At 42.2% G+C, this 20,256-nt stretch overlaps 1 protein-coding gene across 1 annotated transcript in view; it reads right to left on the bottom strand.

The window, feature by feature from the left end:
* Positions 1-162: 162 nt before the first annotated feature.
* Positions 163-20,256, bottom strand: part of LOC100470541 (piwi-like protein 3) — a 25,332-nt gene continuing 5,238 nt past the window's right edge. Inside the window, 17 exon segments of the mRNA XM_034642185.1 lie at positions 163-273; positions 428-575; positions 1,553-1,678; positions 2,360-2,516; positions 2,897-2,967; positions 4,857-4,960; positions 5,120-5,386; positions 8,052-8,198; positions 8,977-9,091; positions 9,655-9,715; positions 9,926-10,052; positions 13,503-13,614; positions 16,075-16,275; positions 16,574-16,654; positions 17,289-17,407; positions 18,561-18,784; positions 19,613-19,741. Coding sequence (XP_034498076.1) covers positions 163-273; positions 428-575; positions 1,553-1,678; positions 2,360-2,516; positions 2,897-2,967; positions 4,857-4,960; positions 5,120-5,386; positions 8,052-8,198; positions 8,977-9,091; positions 9,655-9,715; positions 9,926-10,052; positions 13,503-13,614; positions 16,075-16,275; positions 16,574-16,654; positions 17,289-17,407; positions 18,561-18,784; positions 19,613-19,718 — 2,277 coding nt within the window. The 5' untranslated portion in view covers positions 19,719-19,741.

Genomic DNA, 20,256 nt, shown 5'->3' on the forward strand with positions numbered 1-20,256 from the left:
ATACATACACACACAGACACACACACACATCCACATATACATACATATACATATATATATATTAGAACCATATACATCTAAGTATTTCAGAAGTACAGCTTAAAAAAAAATAAATTTAACAAATGCTGGTTTTCAACATGCCGTCGGGCTTGCTTCTGCCAGTCACAGGTAGGAGAGGCGGCTTGCCAGGTGTGGCTCCTGGTGAATGCTCTGGCCCACAAGGTAAGCCAGTTTGTGGGCATAGTGACAAGGGGCAGGAACTCGAATGACACCCTTTAGCAGAAGGAACAACAACAAAATTTTTTCTCAACTTTCTATCTAAAGTTAACCTTTCGGAGATACCAATTTGAAAGGTTCAAAAAAAGTATAGATTCAATTTTGAACACTCTTACAGATCTAAAGGAAAATGAGCATAAAAAATACTCACTGGCAGATTATAATACACGTGACACAGTTGTGTCAGTGAGATGCTGTATCCTATCCGGCTGAAGCGAACCGTGTCGTGGATGACATTGTAATGAGTGGGAGTGACGGCACCATCTTTCACAGACTGACTCACGATAAAGAAATCATACCTGGAATTGTAGAACACATGAGTATAGACTACAGCTTATTTTCCGAAGAAAAAGAACATAGCAAACCTAGTATCTGACATGACACAGACGGACAGAAACCCGTCGTACAGAGTTTCCTTTACATTTACAAGCCCACCGAGCTGTGGGGCAATGATGGGGAAAGCAAGTCCATAAAGGGCGGTACAACCACTGAGACAAGTAATAACGCTGGATTTCTATAGAAGGATATGCACCGATGGCTTCAAACTCAATTCAGAGTTCCAGGAATGGACGCTCTAGGCCTCTCCCTGAGAATCTCTTTAATCTATTCAAACCCCCTAACGATAGAAATGGCAAGGTTCATCAGCTTCTTATAGTTACGGGATTTCTTCTTATACGTATTATGTTATGCTTCACGTTGATCATACTTTCCCCACTCGCTTTTTTCTTTAAGGCTTTCCTGCCTTCTACTAGATTGATCGATGTTGGTCTCTCCTTCGTTTTCCTTCATGCCTCCCTGTCGGCTGGTATGAAGGTCCTGTTTCATTTCCCATCCGGGGTTCTGCATTATTCTCTCATTTGGACAATCAACAAATCTCCACCTAACCGGAAGTTCTACCATTCTTCCTAACAACCCAAGAATCTCCGTATGTTTATGGTATAGGCTTTAAATTCTAGGAGAAGAAAAAGGAAGACAGCAACCTCTAGAATCCCATGTGTATCTGTGCATGTAATTTTTAACCATCTTTAGGTCAATCCACTCTCCTCCAAACCATGCAAACCTTTAAAAAAAAAAACAAACTTTTTTTTTTAATGTTAGTCACCATAGAGTACATCATTAGTTTTTGACGTAGTGTTCCATGATTCATTGTTTGCATATAACACCCAGTGCTCCATGCCATACGTGCCCTCCTTAATACCCTTCACCGGGCTACCCTCTATTTCTATCTGAGTAAAAGGGAATGTTTATTTAAGTAAATAACAGTTGGGGGGCTTACCATTGCCTCTTGGTCACTTCCACATCAGTAACTGTTCCTGGAAGTGGGTTTCGAAGTCTTCCTTCAGACTCTACAAAAAATCTGGTGTTTATTCATTTCTTCACCACAATGAAAGTTAGTTTGACCCTTGAAAATAACAACTGGTATCACCAGCTGTACGCTCTTGTCCCAGAGGCATTCAGAGTATTGAAACACCGCACACACAGGCTCCATTAAGAACCTGCAGAAGGCAGTTCCCCCCACACCCCAGATTTCCTGTCCTAGCCCCCTGTGCCCAACTTAAGCAGTAAAAGAGGTTTCTATTCACAGCCACCCACATCTCAGGTGAAGGAACTTCCTCACAAGGTCATGACCATTCCTGTCCATGCTGGGCACTGGGCCCCCCCAACAAACAGAGGAGGCAGCTGAGAAGGATCCCCAGCCCCGGGACCTACAAAACTCTAGAATAAAGGAGTTGCATAAACAAAAACCATCACCAGGCTGTGCTCGTGGATTTCAGGGACTACCTGTGGTTAACAAACCCCCCTACACCAAGGCTTGCAGGAGATTAGAAAAAAAAAGGACAGGTTCTTAGGGATTCCACGGGGAGAATGCAATCTGGAGTGTTCCAGTTCTGCTCTGTCCTCTGACTTGGGTGTGGAGCAGAAAGTCCAAGACTGAAGGGTCCTCTGTCTTCTCCTCACCCAGCGACTGATGCCCTCTGTGTTATGCTCTTTCTCTCTTAACTCACATGTCATAATTGCTACAGATTCATTTCAAAGACTGAAATGTAGAGTTTACAAAGTCTGCGCTTTACAACGTATATACCCCGAGTCTCTGGGGTACACAGATTTTAAGGAGGACTCGATCTGTGGTACTTCATGGTCCAGCAGTGCTTGAAGCTGACCGTCCCCCACTCCATCCCGGTACACAATGATCGCTTGTGGCAGAAACAGGTTATGTCTACACCAGAGCTTCAGGGACGCTGGAAGGAAACCAGAAACATGGGTAAATAAGCCCTAACTCAGAACCAACTGGCCATTGCTATTTGTAACAACTTCTAGGTTCAGTTTTTTCAGCCCTGTAGCCTCCTGGACACTGTCACTGCTTTTAAATCTTCACGCTAACCCAGCATTTCTCACCTTCACCGCTACTGAAATTTTGAGCCAGATAATTCTCCGTGGTGGTGGAGGTTGGGGTGTTGCTGTCTTCTGTAGCATTCCTGGTCTCTAGCCACTAACTAGATGCCAGTAGCACTTCCATCCCAGCTGTGACAACTGAGAGCATCTTTAGTCATTGCCAAATGTCTCCTGGGGGCAACTACTGGTATAGGGTCAGAGATTCCAACTTTGATGGGACACTGACCTTCCAAGCAGGCTTTCAGCCCATTCACAAGCTCCTGTCCCAATTCCTGGAAGACGCACTGAGAGAACCACCTGTTTGGGGAAAAACCAGCCATCGGTTTCAGAAATGAGACTCTGAAGATACCATCATTTTGATTCTGAGTTCATCTGGGACCTCCAGGAAAAAAAGAAAAAAATCACTATGGGTAGCCGAGGATCCAATAAAGGAGCCATTCTTTGATTCCCCTGCAGAGATTGAAGCATTGGTCTCCTCCTGTACCCCAAGGCATCTATTCAAATCACGAATGCACACAAATAGGAAATCGGAACGGGGAGCATTCATTAACACTGCTCCAGATTACGCACACTTCCACTGTGCAGGACGACTGCCATCTCACCCACTAGCGGACACCACAAAATAAACAGCCAGCATTCCTGGAGATTCCTGCTTCCAGGCTCAGGTCTTAAACAATGGCTCATCCATAATCAGCTTTGAGGGAACCATCTGCTTTGGAACAGTAATAGCTACTTGACCCCTTCCCAACAGATCGAGCAATATTGCTCTCACATTTCTATCCCCTGTATTTCAGTTACTTCGAAGTATTACAATGACCTGACATGATGTAATGTGTTTGTCTGCCTGCTGCTTTCTCAGAACGTACGCCCCATGAGATGAGATCATGCTTTCTGGCGCAACATTTTCGCTGCTCTGTTCTCAGCATGTGAATATAGCAAGTGCTCAAAAACACCTGTCAACGGAATGAAAGCTGAATCTCCTTCCCATTGTTGCAACATTCTTTCCTACCTCCCCCCCACCCCCAAACAAAAAGCAAACCGATGTTACTATGTCGAAGTAGAATATCACTGGGGGGAAAATGATGCCATTTGTGAAAATAAAGATGGAGCCTCCTTAAAGAATACTCTGCAATGATACCTCGTGGGCCACAATCATCAGCAAGCATAGCAATGATTTGTGATGGTCATACATGTCCTAATGCTCAAGAAACTAGAAACTGAAGAGTGTGCAAACTCACTTGAAGGCAGGTTTTGCTCTAAGTACAGACAACAGAAGTGTCCCTGGAGCAGAGGGGAAACTTGGGATATGGGAGCATCTCTTCTTTGGCCAGTCCACTACTTACAGATGTATGAAGACCCATCCTGTACCTACAGGCTGCTGGTTAGATCCCTACGTCTCTCTTCCCCATGTGGGGTCTGAGTTCTTCCTCACGTGTTCATGGTCCCCATGCAGGGACTCACTGATCATCAGAGCCTCTGGTGGGCAGAATTCTAACTGCCCTAGTCCTCGGAACCTGTGACTGTCACATTGCCTTGTGATTATGTCCTATGGCACGGTTGGCTTTAGAAGGAGATTTTCCAGATGGATCTTACCTAATCTCATGAGCTCCTTGAAAAGCGGAGAGTTTTCTCTGATGGCAGAAGAGGAAGAGAAATTTGAAGCAGAACAAGGACTCGGTGTGCCCTGGGGGAGCAGGGCATTCGAGAAGGAATGTGGATGAAACCCGGGGAGCTGAGATGAGCCTGTAACTGGCAGCCAGCAAGGAAATGGGGACTTCTGTCCTCCAGCTACCAACATCATAATGATAATAATAATAATTGTTATTATTACTATTATTATTCTGCCACAAGTATGTGCACTTGGAAGAGGACCCCAAGCCTCTAGAGGAGAATGTGGCTTGGCCAACATGTGGCCCACTGGAGAGCCACATGGTACCAGATGGCTGCCTGACAGACATCACATGACATCACACACGAGCGTCCTCTTAAGCTGCCATATTTGTCATCATTTAGTAAGCAGCAATAGAAAAATGATATAAAGCCTTCCACATCAAATGTTTTGAGAGCCAGAAGGGAGGAGAACACCTTGTCCATGGACCTCGTCAACAAACATTAGCTGGGTCCGCCTCTCCTGCTTGGTCTACGGCTAGCTGCCGTCTACACAATGTCTGCCGAAGTCCACTTACTGTGTCAATTCTTGATTGATGCTGGACACAAAGCCTGCAATCGACTTCCGCCGATTTACAATGTCATGGAAACAGTCGATACCAACGAACATCGCATTCTGTAACTGAAATTTTGTAAAAAAGGTGGTACATGGAGTCAGAACACAATAGGAGCAAAATTGAGCAATCACATTTTCAAGATAGGTAAATAGAGTCTTAACGCATTCCACCGAACACAACTGAAATAAAGAGAAGGCAACGAAAGGCAACGAACTCCAACGCACTCCTGTCTCCACCTTCCAGAGGGCTCCTCCCATCTTGCAGTTCATCTGCTAGGCAATCTTTGTCGCAATGGTCATCAGCGTCTGGGGTTTGTCTAAGGTCCGTGAGATGACACACTGGCTTGGGATCGGGCAACTGACACACAGGTATTGTTTTATGCTATCATACAGGTCTTTCTTTTCACTGGACAGCACGCAAACGACCTTAAAAGAAAGCAAAATGAGACCGTCCAGGATGCAACCACAGCGATAGGAGAACTGGACGCCACGTCAAGGAAACTATGCAGGCGGAGCACTAATAAAGCAGAGTCTATTCATTCAATTAGTAGCTGGGCCATGAGGGTAAAGGGTCTGGAATCCCAGTCCATTAAATAATTGTGAAGGTGACTATGCGGAAGAAGAAAGTCTGGGAGCCAGGCACAGGTGGTATGCACGAATCACTTGAACTTGCAAAGTCCTTATGTCCTGGTCATTCCGTTTCCAGGAGTTTATCATGAAGTTAATATGGGAAGGTTAAAAAGCACAGACTGAAATGTACCATCCTTGGGACAGTCACCACGTACAGGACGGACGCTATGTGAGGGCCACTTGCCAAGCGCTGTACTCGACTCAGTTCATTCTTCAATAACCTACTGAGATCAATACTAGTATCCACATTTTACCCTCAACCAAACACACTCAGGAGTTATAGGAACTGCCCGATGTACAGGCAGCAGGCAAAGTTTCCAACTTTCCAACTCACTCGGACCTCCAGCAGGACACGGAGCCATGAGGAAGCGCAGTTACTGCTTGGCTGGGTTCGTACTATGACGGGAAAATCCTCCATGTACTATTTTTAACATGCATGTATTATATGTATATAACATGTACACATAATGTATTATAATAATAAGATGTATTATTTTTAACAATGATGCTTCTAGGAAGACTTTCTGGGGCAGATATCCTCAATCAGATTAGGGACATTCTTTTCTCATTCTAGATGGAGTGAGTTTTTCTTTTCACATGAAGGATTATGGAATTTCATCAAATGTATTATATGTATTTTGTTTACATTTTATCTGCAATTATTTTTCCCCAAAATTCACCACACTAACCAGTTAGTTACTTTCTTTCTAAAAACTAGATTTCTAGCTTTCAGACTTACTGGCACCCTCAGGCCCATGGTGTTCTCCTAAAATTTCTTCAAGCTCCAGCGTGTCTGTTAATCATGAACTCTCCTTGTTCTTAATGTTGTCAAGCCTCCTTCGGAGTCTTTCTTCATTCTTGTTGTTCTCTGTTTCTGCTTTTTGTTATTTATTTTGTTCTACTTTGTTTTGGTTCACTCTGCACTTAGTACGTTAAGATTCAGACTTCATTCCTAACGCATTCCTCAAAGGCCGGAGGTCCCCTGTCACTATTAGTTTGGTGTTTTTTACAGGTTTGGATGCATACTACTTATAAGGTCTAAATTACTTTTTAAAATTGCTATTGATATTATTCTAATACAATCACTACTTACAAGTAATTCTTTGGTTTTTGAATATATGTGGTTTAATGATTTGTCATTGTAATAGACTGTGGTCAATGTGTGTGTTTGATAGGTAGGATACCAGTCCTTCCTTATTGGTTTAGGATTTCTCCATGCCCATTGAGATCCTTTAAAGATGAAGGCTAAACTAACTTAGAGATACGTTTTTTTTTTTTTTTTAAGCATCTCATTTTTTGGGTACGGATTACACACACACACACACACACACACACACACCCCTCCCTCTTTTTATATATTTATGTATATTTTAGTAGGTCAGTAAGACAAGCTTTTAAATACAAGTGCAACATCTCCTAGATTCTCATTTCTTATGTGATGATTTCTGAGTTTTCTGAGAGTGGTCAGCAAATATTGTCTCCTCCAAATTCAGTTTCTGGAATAGCACAGGTTGGTCTCCTAAGAACAGCTGTTCAAGCTGATGAAGATACAAGGACTGTGCCTCTTTGGGGCTCAGCCAGTCTAACAAGGTCATAAAGAGTTATAGGGTTAAGACAGGAGAGAAGTAGGGACTGGAGAGATGACCTCAGAAATTGTGGCCACTTTCTCCCAAAGTGTTGGCCCACCCCCTGGTGAACAGGTCAGAAAGGCTGGAGACCATGAACAGACTGACAGCCTCCGAGAAAGACAAGGACAGGAACTGGAGATAAGACCCTGCCAAGGACAGGTTACTTGAGATAGAATTTTGAGTGTCTACCACTCAAAACTGAACAGATGTGATTCATAACACTGTATGTCAAGACACGAAGCTACAATCAAATAGACACTTACCATCTGTGTTTTGGATGACACGTGATTTTCTAAGGCGCTTGTGTAGGATTGGACTGTATCATTTGCTTCAAGCCTAGAAAATAAGTATATAACACCTATATTCAAAAGGTAATAAACAGGAAACATGTAACATTTTATGCAGCCAATGAGGCACAATATAAAACAAAACAAAATACAATGTTCAGATAGTTACTTCAGTTGATAGGCTTTTCTTAAAAGATTTACTTATGAATTAAAGAGAGAGGGAGAGAGCAATCCCATGTGCACATGGAGGGAGGGGCAGAAAGAGAGAGAGAGAGAGAGAGAGAGAGAGACTCTTAAGCAGACTCCCCACTGAGCACAGAGCCCGACCTGAGCAGAAACCAGGAATCAGGCGCTTAACCGACTGAGCCACCCAGGCACCCCAAAAGTTTGTTCTTTAAACAAAAATAAGTTCAATTTTTGGCTTCCTTAGCATGAATCCCAATAGCCACAAATCATACATCACAAAACCCTATTTTACTATCTGTTACTGGAATAGACTAGACTTTTAAGATTCCACTTTCAGAGAGCTAATAACCGGTTTTCACATTGGAGGTGATTTTGGCTCAACTTACATTTTTGCCTCTCTCATAGCTATGCCCATGGTGGGGGTACTCTCCGTAGACTCTGGAGAAAGGAGGAGGCTGCCCTGCAGTTTCCTGTAGGATAGAGTAGGAGCCAATGATCTAGTGACTTCACATTGAGTAAGGGTCCGCTTCTGGTCTCTTTTGACCAATCTGCAAATTGTGGGTGGGAGTCAAACTGGAAGAGATAGGATAAGACTTCATTTAAAAATTTCTATACATTATATATAACGCCTTTGCTGATCAATATACATATAATGAAGAACTTTTCCATTACAAATAATGCCTTTGCTGATCAATATATATTGAAGAGCCTTTCCATTGCAAATCTGGGCTACTTCCTATTGAAAGGTTACCATTTTATTTTATTTTTTAAAGATTTTATTTATTTATTTGACAGAGATAGAGACAGCCAGCAAGAGAGGGAACACAAGCAGGGGGAGTGGGAGAGGAAGAAGCAGGCCCCTAGTGGAGGAGCCTGATGTGGGGCTTGATCTAATAAAGCCAGGATCACGCCCTGAGCCGAAGGCAGACGCTTAACCGCTGTGCCACCCAGGCGCCCCGAAAGGTTACCATTTTAAACTTCAGTCGTGGCTGAATTACATATTTTTTTCTTAAGAAAGAGGTGAGTAGTAATACTGGAATTCTATCATGGGTTACTCTGGATTGTCTTGATTCTAGGTAGTTGACTCTTAAGGAAACATCTGGAATATAGTTTTGCCGTGAGAGAGGACCACAATACTAATAGAGATAAAATACAGAGTTTACTCTATGCCAAGGATGGTCTATGGATTTTAATTGAACACCTGCTTGCTCTCTCCTAGACAAAGGACAGGTAGCCCAAGAAGAGAGAGCAGTGACAGTTATTGACCTGAGTTAGTTCCTGTGTTTTTATTCATTTGACCCCAAATGACTAAATGAATAGCGAAAAGGTGACCATTTTGAAGCTGTCTTACCGCTCCTCTTCCTTGAAAAATTCTTACTTCTTTCAAGATTCTTCCTGAGAAAGACAAGAAGCTCGCATCAAATTTCAAATCCCAGGGTTGAAGTTCCTGTTGTATCTCCTTATTTCTGAAAGTTAAAATATTTCCACAGGATCAAACCTCCTTCAAGGAAATAAGCAAAAGCAATGATCCATTTGCAAAATTGTCCTGAAACCCAAGATGCCTTGCTGTTTGTCCTCTGTGCTGACATGTTGCAGAGGAGTTCCCTAGTATTCTGACCTCACGTCTTCAATCTCACATTTGCGCTTAGGATCTTTCTAGTTCATTCTCCCCCTCCAGACCTCCCCTAACGTTGCATTGACAGACCAAATGGAGTTGTTCCCCGAAGAGGTCATTTTCTTCCAACCTGCCGTTTTTTTAGTTGGAAAATCGGAGATGCCAGGAGTTCTGCACAGGTGTCAACTTCAGAACACACACACACACACACACACACACACACNATTCACCCCCATTCTCCTGGTTCTAGAGTCTTAAAGCAGGAACTTGTCCAGGTAGATGTATAAATATGTGTGCAGAATCATGGTGTCATTGTAGGGCCTCAACCCCCACTCCTACCACCCAGGCTAGCAAAGCCTTTGTATGAGCTATTCTTCCCGTTGAGCNCAATGCTGCCTTTTTTCCGGATCCAACCTCATATGAAGAGCCAAGTCTCTCATCACCTTGTAATTTTTGCGCAGCTCATCTGTTAGACCTTAAAAAAAATTAAAAGGATATTGCTCAACAAGCAAGATAGATTTATACATGAGAAGCCTCGATGGTTTTATCTGGAAGAGGAAGAGCCAACGGGGAGAACGAAGCTCTGGGTCACATGGAGTACCGTGAAAAGCGTGTGCCTCCACGTCGTAACCTCTGGGGCTGGAACCGGGTGGTGTTCTATGAGGACTGCATAAATCTGCAGTACCTGTCAGGCTGCACAGCTGAGGAACCAGCAGTACAGGCTCATGGGGCGTGTCCTGCTGGCTCTTTTTCCATTTGCCTTTGCTGATCAAGAGTGGCTGATTCAGTTCAGTGACCACTTGATCATATCGCTGCTCAAGAGAGGCAAGAAGGAACACTGGTGTGACTGTCACCCGAGCCCTAGTAAAGTCACATACGTAGGTACAACAGTGCATTTCTGGATCACCAGTGGAGGCCCAGGGGTGTGCTGGGGATACTGTTTTCCCCGGTTTAATAACACATTGAGATACTCTTCATGTTCTCTTAATTGAGATGTCCCAGGGATGGCCTCTTTTTGTCCTATAAGGACACGTGGCCGAGGAGAACGGGACTCACAAACATCATATTGGGGTCATTACACTAGCCTTCTTTGATTTCGTATAGGTCGATGTGGGACCAACTCTTGGACTATGTATTTCTCACTACAGTACTGCCTTAAAAATTGTTAACACGTAGAGAACTTTCCAGAGGACAACAAACCTGGTCACTTTCTGGAGCTGCAATCCCACAGCTATGCCAAACATGCCTCATCTGTCATTTCCCCTAAACTATTCCAGCAGGAAAAGGCATTTGCCAAAACATCCTATCCAGAAGGTCCTATCCCTGGGCTCCAAATTCCTGTACAACAAAGTGCCTTTACTCTCCAACACAAAGTGATGATTGGTCATAGATCCTTTCATGCTGATCAGTGAGGTTCTCATCTGTAATCAGTTAGCCACGTGAAATCTGGTATGATCTATTAAGCATCTTGAGAACATCAAAGGAGTTCCTACCTTTCCTACCTGGGACAAGAAGACTTCAAATCCAGTGTTTGTGGCTCTTTACCCCTTGAGCTGAACTACTACCTTTAATTCTCATGATCTTGTTGCAGACCATGTATATTTTTTTCCTTAAAATGGTCTGTAGTTATTTGAAAGGCAGCTGGGATTCACCCCCATTCTCCTGGTTCTAGAGTCTTAAAGCAGGAACTTGTCCAGGTAGATGTATAAATATGTGTGCAGAATCATGGTGTCATTGTAGGGCCTCAACCCCCACTCCTACCACCCAGGCTAGCAAAGCCTTTGGACGAGCTATTCTTCCCGTTGAGCATTTTGGGAAACATACTATTATTTCTCATAGCTGTCCTGTGACATCCTAGAAGGATCTCCCACAACATCAACTTCTGCATCTAAACAGGAGTTCTGTTGTCCCACTTTGCATTATTATGAAACCTTTTTAGAAAGCCTGGTTTGTACTTTCCTTCTAAGGGCTCATCTACGGATTCTGGAATTTTTCGAGGTCTTATGACAACACAACAACAACTTTGCCATCTGTTATTAGAAGGAGTTCTCACCAGGGCATCCCAAGACTACCCAAGTCATTTCAATTATTTCAGCCCATCTGTTTTGCTCAAGTAAACCTGCTGAAACTATGGTCTTATGTTTCTTTGACATCCAAGGCTCCTCCTATCAACACAGGCCAAGAAGGTAGTTTGCTTTCACGTAAATGCTCTTTCAAATTATTCCCAAACCTGTTGTATGTATGTGATGCCAGCATGTGTGCACTTTTACATATATTATATATAACTATCATATATCTAATATATATCTAATATCAAATATCTAATAGCATATATTTATCTAATAGCAAATATATAATATCAAATATCTATCTAATATATGTATATATGAACTTCTATGTACTAGTCATGGTATAAGACGTAAGATATTACAAGGAACAAAGCCAACATTGTCCCGCCCCAATGGAACTCTGCCTACTGGTGAATAATCACTCACATATAGAATTAGAAATTTGGATGGGTGCTCTGAAATGCAAGGGGCACAACAGAAGGGTGGGCACAAAGGCCTTGAGGTTGTAGGCTGGTGCGAGGGGGCTGGGGGGTACAGATGATGTTGGGATACCCAACATGGCTCTTTTCAATCAATGACCTTTGTGGTGAAATGTGGAGAATGAGCAAGCAAACATCAGCCAGATATCCCTGTCTGCAACTCCATCAGAGCCTATGTCAACCCAACAATCCCCAAACCAGCTCCTCGCACAGACTCTCCCATTGCAGTAAATGACGCCAGCCTTCGCTCACTTCCTCAGATAAAGCCAGAGTCTCCTCTTACTGTCCCTCACTACATCTGAGCTATCAGTAAGTACTACCCATTTGCACCTACGTCTCCCACTCTAATCCAGGTTACCATGATCACGGACCTAAACAGACTTAACCACCTCCCTACTGGTGTCCCTGCCTCCCTTTTTACCCACATACAGCCCATTCCCTGTACATTAGATGCACACCTGTAAAATAGGATACATCATTTCATCCATCTGTGTAAAACCATTTGACAATAAGATCCAGTTTGTCCAGGTAGACAGGACTTTATACAACGTGGCCCCCACCTCATCCTTTGACCTCATATCCTACAATCCATACACGTCCCTTCCTAACCACGTTTATCTTGACGGAACACTCTAGCCTCATTTGGGATCTGAGGACATCAGGCCTATCCTGGAAGTGGGGTCTCTTCTCTCCTCCCCGATGGGCACACAGCTTGCTCCTCTCTGACACGCACACACCAGCTACTCAGAGACTTCTGGGACCAGCAGTCTGAGCCACCAGATATTCTCCATAATACCTCTTAAATATCTGCATATATCCTTCAATATAGGTTTTCTTCTTGTCTGCCATCTCTTTTCCTGCCACAAGGATGCAAGTTCCTTAAGAACAGAGAACTCAGCGGTCTTAGGAATGTATACCCAAGATGTGTCATGGGCATCCATTACCTGCTTTTTGGATCGAAGAAATCAGCACCAAGTGGGGGGGCACAAGTGGGGAAGATGCCATAATAGCACCATTCCCTTGGAGGGATGTCACGGGGCTCTGTGAAGCCCCAGTGCTTCCAAGTAACTAGATTTTGGATTCCTAATAAAAAAAAAAAAAAGCTTGAATTTTTCTAAGTTATAAGTTCTTTCCATTTGTTACAAATATCTGTAATTCCTGAATTCTTTCTCTTATCTGCCAAAGCTAGAAAAATCAACTTCAATTTGTGTATCTTTGTTCACTAAGCGAAGTTTACTTATTTCTTTGTGAACCAAGATTGAGGAATTCATGAGTTATGAGACTTAGCACAGAAGTGACATCAATTCAGATGATAATTGGTCTTTTTCTTCTTTTTGAACCAACTTCTACAGGGCTGAAACTTCTACATAAGGAAAAGTGTTCCTATCTGAAGTCTTGACATATTTTATTTCCTACCCAATAATCCAGCATTTTATAAAACTACCATAGCCACTTCCAAAACTTACTGGAGAGGTCATATTGGAGCCATTCTAATTATATGACATTACCCTATCTACAAGGCCCTCTAATACGTGGAAAATAGGTATAAGTCAAGTTATAATAACCCCAAAGAGAAATTTTATAATATATATATTTATTATATATAAGATTATGACTTATTATGATGTAACACAAGACTATAAGTTATACATCTATTATGAGACATACTTGAATAAGAAAAAAAGATTCAGATGCGTTGAAAAAGATCTCCTACTGTTTTGTAGTACTCTACAAAGGTGATTTCAGCGCCATCTGCTGTTTTAAATGTAGTTCTGGGAGTCTCGTCCCATTTAATAGCATCCACCCGATAGGTTTTGTTGTTGTATCTGTGGAATAATCACAACATAGGGAATTATTCCTAACGTATTCATTGCATGGGATCATACAAGAAATAAGAGGCTTTAAATCCTACAATTACAGGATATATCTACCTTATTATATATATTTATTATTCTTAGTATATTCACCAAGTTGTACAGCTTTCAACACAACCCAAAGAAATACCACCCTGAGCAGTCACTCCTCCTTTCCACTAAACTCCCCCAGTCCTACTAGTTCAGTGCTCGTCCTACACATTTGCCTACCCGTCCTATTTCACATGAACTGAATCATACAATGTGACCCTTCCTGACCGCCTTCTTCCACTTAGCATGGTGTCTTTCAAGGTTCATCCCTGCTGTAGCGTGTTCTGGCACTTCATTTTTATTGCCAAATAATATATCATTTTATAGACATGCTACATTTATCAGTTAATGAACATTTGAGTTGTTCACACTTCTGAGCTATTATGAATAAGGATATTATGGAAATTCGTGAACCAGTTTTGGTAGACGTAGGTTTTCATCTCTCTTGGGGATAGATGCAGGAATAGAATTGCTGGATCATATGGTCACCCTATCTTTAGCATCTTGAGAAAGTGCCATACTGTTTTCCAAAGAGACCATACCATTTCACATTTCTACCAGCAGTGTTTGAGGGTTGGTTCCAATTCTTTTCGCATCCTTGTCAACACTTAATATCCGCCTTTTTTTATTTTAGCCATCCTCGTGGGTAGGAAGTGGTGCTTCACCGTGGTTTTACTTTGCATTTCCCTGATAGCTAATAATGTTAGTATCATTTCATGTGATTATTGGTCATTTGTATATATTTTCTTCAGAGAAATGTCTGTTCAGGTTCTTCGCCCATTTTGAAAAGTTGGGTTGTCTTTTGACTTGTACATATATAGATGCAAGCTATTTATGAGATAGGTGATTTGCAAATGTTTTCTGTCGTTTTCACNTTTCTTCAGAGAAATGTCTGCTCAGGTTCTTTGCCCATTTTGAAAAGTTGGGTTGTCTTTTAATTGACTTGTACATATATAGATGCAAGCTATTTATGAGATAGGTGATTTGCAAATGTTTTCTGTCGTTTTCACTTTTGACTTTGAAGAACGGACATTTTTAATTTGATGAAGTCCATTTTTCTTTTGTCCTCCCTTCTTTGTTGGTGTCTTATAAGATTTGCCTCACCCAAAGTGAAGAAGATTTACTCCTATAGTTTCTTCTAAGAATTGTATACTTTTAACTCTTATGTTTAGGTCTATTTCGAGTTAATTTTGGAGTTAATCTGGAGTTAATTTTGTATATTGTGTCAGGGAGGGTCATGTGGATATACAGTGGTCCCCGCAATGTTTGCTGGAAAGAGTATCCCTCTCATAATTAAACTGTGTTGACACTCGTGTTGAAAAATTAACTGACTATAAACATGAGGGTTAACTCTGGGACTCTGAATTCTCTTCCATCGATTTTTATGTCTGTCCTCATGCCACTGTCTTGATTACTAGAGCTTTACTGTAAGTTTTGAAATTGGGAAGCAGGAGTCCTCAACTTTACTCTTACAATGTTGGCTAAGCCGCTTTAAATCCACACTCTTCAATTTAAAATATCTGGTCTATGCAGAAGCTTTTTATCTTGATGAAGTCCCACAAGTTCATTTCATCTTTTGTTTCTCTTGCCTTTGGAGATGTGTCATGAAAAAGGTTGCTGTGGCCGATGTCATAGAGGTTGGTGCCTATGCTCTCCTCTAGGGTTTTGATGGATTCCTGTCTCACATCGAGAGTGGGGGAATGGGATAGGCTGGTGATGAGTAGTAAAGAGGGCATGTATTGCATGGTGCACTGGGTGTTATATGCAACTAATGAATCATCGAACTTTACATCAAAAAAAAAATAAAAAATTATAAAAAATAAAAAAAAAATATCTGGTCTAAAGGGAGAGTAAAAATTAAAAACTTCCTTCAAGGGGAAATTTGCTCATGGATTATAATTAAGCCCTGATTTAAAAAAAAAATAGACACAAAGCAAAAAAAGAAATTTNAATAAAAAATTATAAAAAATAAAAAATAAAAAAAAATATCTGGTCTAAAGGGAGAGTAAAAATTAAAAACTTCCTTCAAGGGGAAATTTGCTCATGGATTATAATTAAGCCCTGATTTAAAAAAAAAATAGACACAAAGCAAAAAAAGAAATTTGGAAGGAACATATTCTGTTATTGCAAGAGAGGGTTCAGAGCAGATGACTGGATCAGCATTAGGAATTCAAGAACAGCGAAGTCTACAATGGGCGCGTATCCCTGTCTCATGCTATAGAACCAGATGAGAAGAGCATGGACTGGTTCTGGCCATTGCCGTGCTAGTCTGCTTCTGAACTTTAATGCTGAGTGATTTGAAACCCATAGGAACACCTCTTATGGGGGGAAAAGAAGTTAAAGTGATGGGATAGGTTTTGTTTAGTTTTGAGGCAGACTTACATTGTAGAAACAACTGATCCGACTAATTGTTTAGAAACTTGCTCCCGAAGCTCTTGGTTTTTGGGGAAGCCATTGCGAAGATCCGATATTAAACCATAAGCCGTTTGCATTCGGAACAGTTTATGGCTCACATCAGCACAGAGGGTGATGCTGGTTTCGTACTCAAGAATAGAAGTCACGTATCCAGGCCAGATCACCAGCCTGCAAACAGAACACATTAGATGTAAGCATAAAACTCCAAGCTCCGAACATGGAAGTGCCACAGGGCTGGCAGTCAGGGTCTAAAATTGGTGCTTAGAAGTAAGAAATAGTCTCTCGAAAGACCTTTTACCTGATGTGCTAGCTAAATGATCTTGGTTAAACCATTTTTATCACCACCGACAGGCTCACACACATATATACACAAGCATATATATGTGCATGTCGACCTGTGGGAACCTATAGGATATTAGGTGTATAAATTATAGACATCATGTGAAACTTTCTACTTTATACCAACTTATGATCGCTGAACTCAGTGGCCTCACGCTTGTTATAGTAGTTGCGACCAACTTGCTCCAATTCCATCATCTTCAAAATTCTAGAAATTGGAAGAATAGGTTTTGTTGAAAGTACCGTATGTATTATTAAGCATTTAGTAACACACACGAGGATACATTAGGGGGGAAAACATCTGCCAGCAACTTTGTCTTACAAATGGTTAACAGGAAGTGCCTGGTAAAGTAAATTACATTGCGAGGGAGATATTAAGGTTCATTTAACCTCTGTTTCCCCCCTTCTTTCCATAACATACAACAAACGGTCATGGAAAGGCCATTACAATGTCCTCCATTCCTGGAAATGAACCAAAATGGCTTTTGCAGACTATGTGCCTCCAATTTTAATTTTGAATGTTTGTCCATCACTGTGAACATAGAAAACAAGTGCATTTCCTCCAGGGAGAAAAATACATGGACGTGCATAGCTGATGTCTCTTCCTCCCTGATAGGCATGGGATGTGGGGGTAGGCAGGGAGAACAACACTGAGGATAAGCCACAGAACTTAAACGTGTGTACGTGACCTTCAGGTGGCACTTCATCTCCAAGATCCTTTGCTTTCCCAGAACGAGGAGGTGTCAAGAACACAAAATTCTAGGAGCAAGCATCTGTGTTCGATGCCACTGACACAGTAACACGCAACCAAATCTCAAGGAAACTAAAGCTTATGAACACACCTTCTAAAGAGAATGTTGTAATAGTGTAAACAGTCCAGCGAGGTAGGCATGAGTTCACTGGTGAATTCGATGGTCACCTTCACAATCTGTTTTTTCAACATGCTGACCAATTCCATTTTCTGAGATCAAGAAAAAAAAAAACAACACAAGAAGGTCTAGCAGTGCTTCCAAGGATAGTAAGCTTATTATTGGACCACAAATCAACATGTCACTTGGGTATCCAACATATGAGCATGGCAGGAGCCATCTGACCCCCAGAGACTGATTCAAGGAGAAGACAGGATTTATGAGACCAAGTGAGGAGTCAGAATTAAACATTTACAGCTACTTTTTTTTTAAACTTAACAAGTTTCTGTAAATTATTCATTTGGTAAATATAGAAGTTTATTGAAGAAAATATTAAGTTCTTCTAAAATTTTTTTTGCTGAAGGTTGAGAGAGAGCAAGAGATACAGACTAAATTACTCCATACTTCCTCAGCATTTGAGCCGTATTCGCCGTTGAAAAAGTAAAAAAAATTATATGTATATATTGCTCTCATATTCATTGTAAGCACTGAAAAGAGGCATGAGGGAACATCAGTTATAACCACACATAGCATGTGGGTGTTGTTACAAGTCCTGTGGGCAAGAGATCTTCTGGTCTCCTCAAACCATCGTACAAAAATGGTATATTTGGGGGTGCCTGGGTGACTCAGCCATTAAGCATCTGCCTTCGGCTCAGGTCATGATCCCAGGGTCCTGGGATCGAGCCCCTCATCGGGGTCCCTGCTCGGCAGGAAGCCTGCCTCTCCCTCTCACACTCCCCTTGCTTGTGTTCCCTCTCTCGCTGTCTCTGTCAAATAAATAAAATCTTCAAAAAAATTTTTTAAAAATGGTATATTTGTTCTAATACAGTGAAAACACGAGAGAAAGAGAACAAATGTCAAGAAAGTGTCCGGGGCACCTGGGTGGTTCAGTCGGTTAAGTGTCTGCCTTTGGCTNGGTCTCTGTCAAATAAATAAAATCTTTAAAAAATTTTTAAAAATGGTATATTTGTTCTAATACAGTGAAATTACGAGAGAAAGAGAACAAATGTCAAGAAAGTGTCCGGGGCACCTGGGTGGTTCAGTCGGTTAAGTGTCTGCCTTTGGCTCAGGTCATGAATCTCATGGTCCTGGGCTCAAGCCCCACAGCAGGCTCCCTGCTCCCTCTCTCCCCCCCTGCACACTCTCTCTCCCCCCTCCAATGAATAAAATCTTTTAAGAAAAAAGAAAAAGAAACTGTCCAATAACAGTACTTAACCGGTGATAGTAGTTTGCGGGTAATAATAAAGAGCTTCCATCAAATATATGGCACTTTCCAATTAACTCTTCATGCTGCAAAAGCAGTTCTGAACGAACTTTTCCATCCTCAATGTCTGGCATGTAGTCAATGTTGTACTTATATGTGACCCGCTGGGGGCGAGAGGTCACTCGGAAATGGTTTGTGAACAGCTTTACGGGTCTACCCTGCGTGCCTGCAAAAACGGAGCCACATGTCAATAATGAAACCAGCTGACCAACTGCACCCAAGACAACGTGGACATCCCGAGACTGAGAGGCAAACTTAGGCAAAACAAGGACATTAACCACCAAACACATCAACATTTATATACACCTGATGTCTAGAATGCAGACCACCCATTTAGATGGGTCCTTCGTAAGCATACGTTGAGAGTTAAAATAGAAGATTAACGTATTTAGGGGCGCCTGGGTAGCGCAGTCGTTAGGCGGCTGCCTTCGGCTCAGGGCGTGATCCTAGCATTCCGGGATCGAGTCCCACATCGGGCTCCTCCCCTGTGAGCCTGCTTCTTCCTCTCCCACTCCCCTGCTGTGTTCCCTCTCTCGCTGGCTGTCTCTCTGTCACATAAATAAATAAAATCTTTAAAAAAAAAAAAAGAAGATTAACGTATTTAACGACAACAGATCAAAAGAAAAATCTTTAACACAAGGCTTCCAAAAAGTGGGGGGGGGAGGGGAAGGGGGAACCATAATGTAATAATGTAAACATTGTAATAATGTTCAGTTAAAAAAAAAAAATCTCAGTGGGTCCAAAGAACTGGGTCATACTATCTCAGTGGCTCTAAAAGGAAAACAGAAAGATGGAGAGTCCATCTGGGACTCCAAAATAGGTCTTTGTTTCTGCAGAAGTGGGTGGTCTTACAACAAGGAGAACAGATAAGAGGGAACCTCCCATCACGGCGATGGGACGAAGCTTCACACGCACCCTTAAACTCAAACGAGCACCCCAGCACTCGGTTAACGAGAGCAATTCCCTAACACTGGGCTGCTAATGGCCAGCACACCTGCTGTGGACTCTCTCACGTGGTCCAAGTACTGCTGGGTATCCACCACATGGTCTCGAAAAATGCCCCCAAAACGGTTTTTCTCCCTCAATAATGTCACCTGCATTGTAGCTGCCAGCTGCGTTTCCTCTACGTGGAAACAAATGTGAAAGCCATGAGTTTTAGGTGATAAAAAAGGGGAAAAGTAAAACAGGACAATATCAAAACCCAGCTATTAACTAAAACTAAGTCAAGGTCACCGGAGTTAGGAAAGAGGATTCTGCAAGGATCCAAACCATAGTATCCCAGCCATGGGTCACCCGAAGGGAGGAATGTGATCCGGAAGCTTCTCCCAACAAGACCCCAATCCACATCAGTGGATGACCAACCCCCACCCCCCACCCCGCCATCGGTGCTGTGGCATTTGCCTTCATCGGGCACTTGTCCAGAGTGCAAGCTTCAAAGCAGAAACTTTGTCCCTTCTCTACTGGCTTTATAGGCCAATCGCCTGGCACCACGCTGCCCTCTCACAGGCACCAGAAAATGCTGACTGACTGAACAGGCTGTTTAAAAAATAATAAAAATAGGGGCGCCTGTGTGGCACAGCGGTTAAGTGTCTGCCTTCGGCTCAGGGCGTGATCCCGGCGTTACGGGATCGAGCCCCA

Source organism: Ailuropoda melanoleuca, chromosome 14 (assembly GCF_002007445.2).
Source record: "Ailuropoda melanoleuca isolate Jingjing chromosome 14, ASM200744v2, whole genome shotgun sequence".
Classification (NCBI taxonomy): Eukaryota; Metazoa; Chordata; class Mammalia; order Carnivora; family Ursidae; genus Ailuropoda; species Ailuropoda melanoleuca.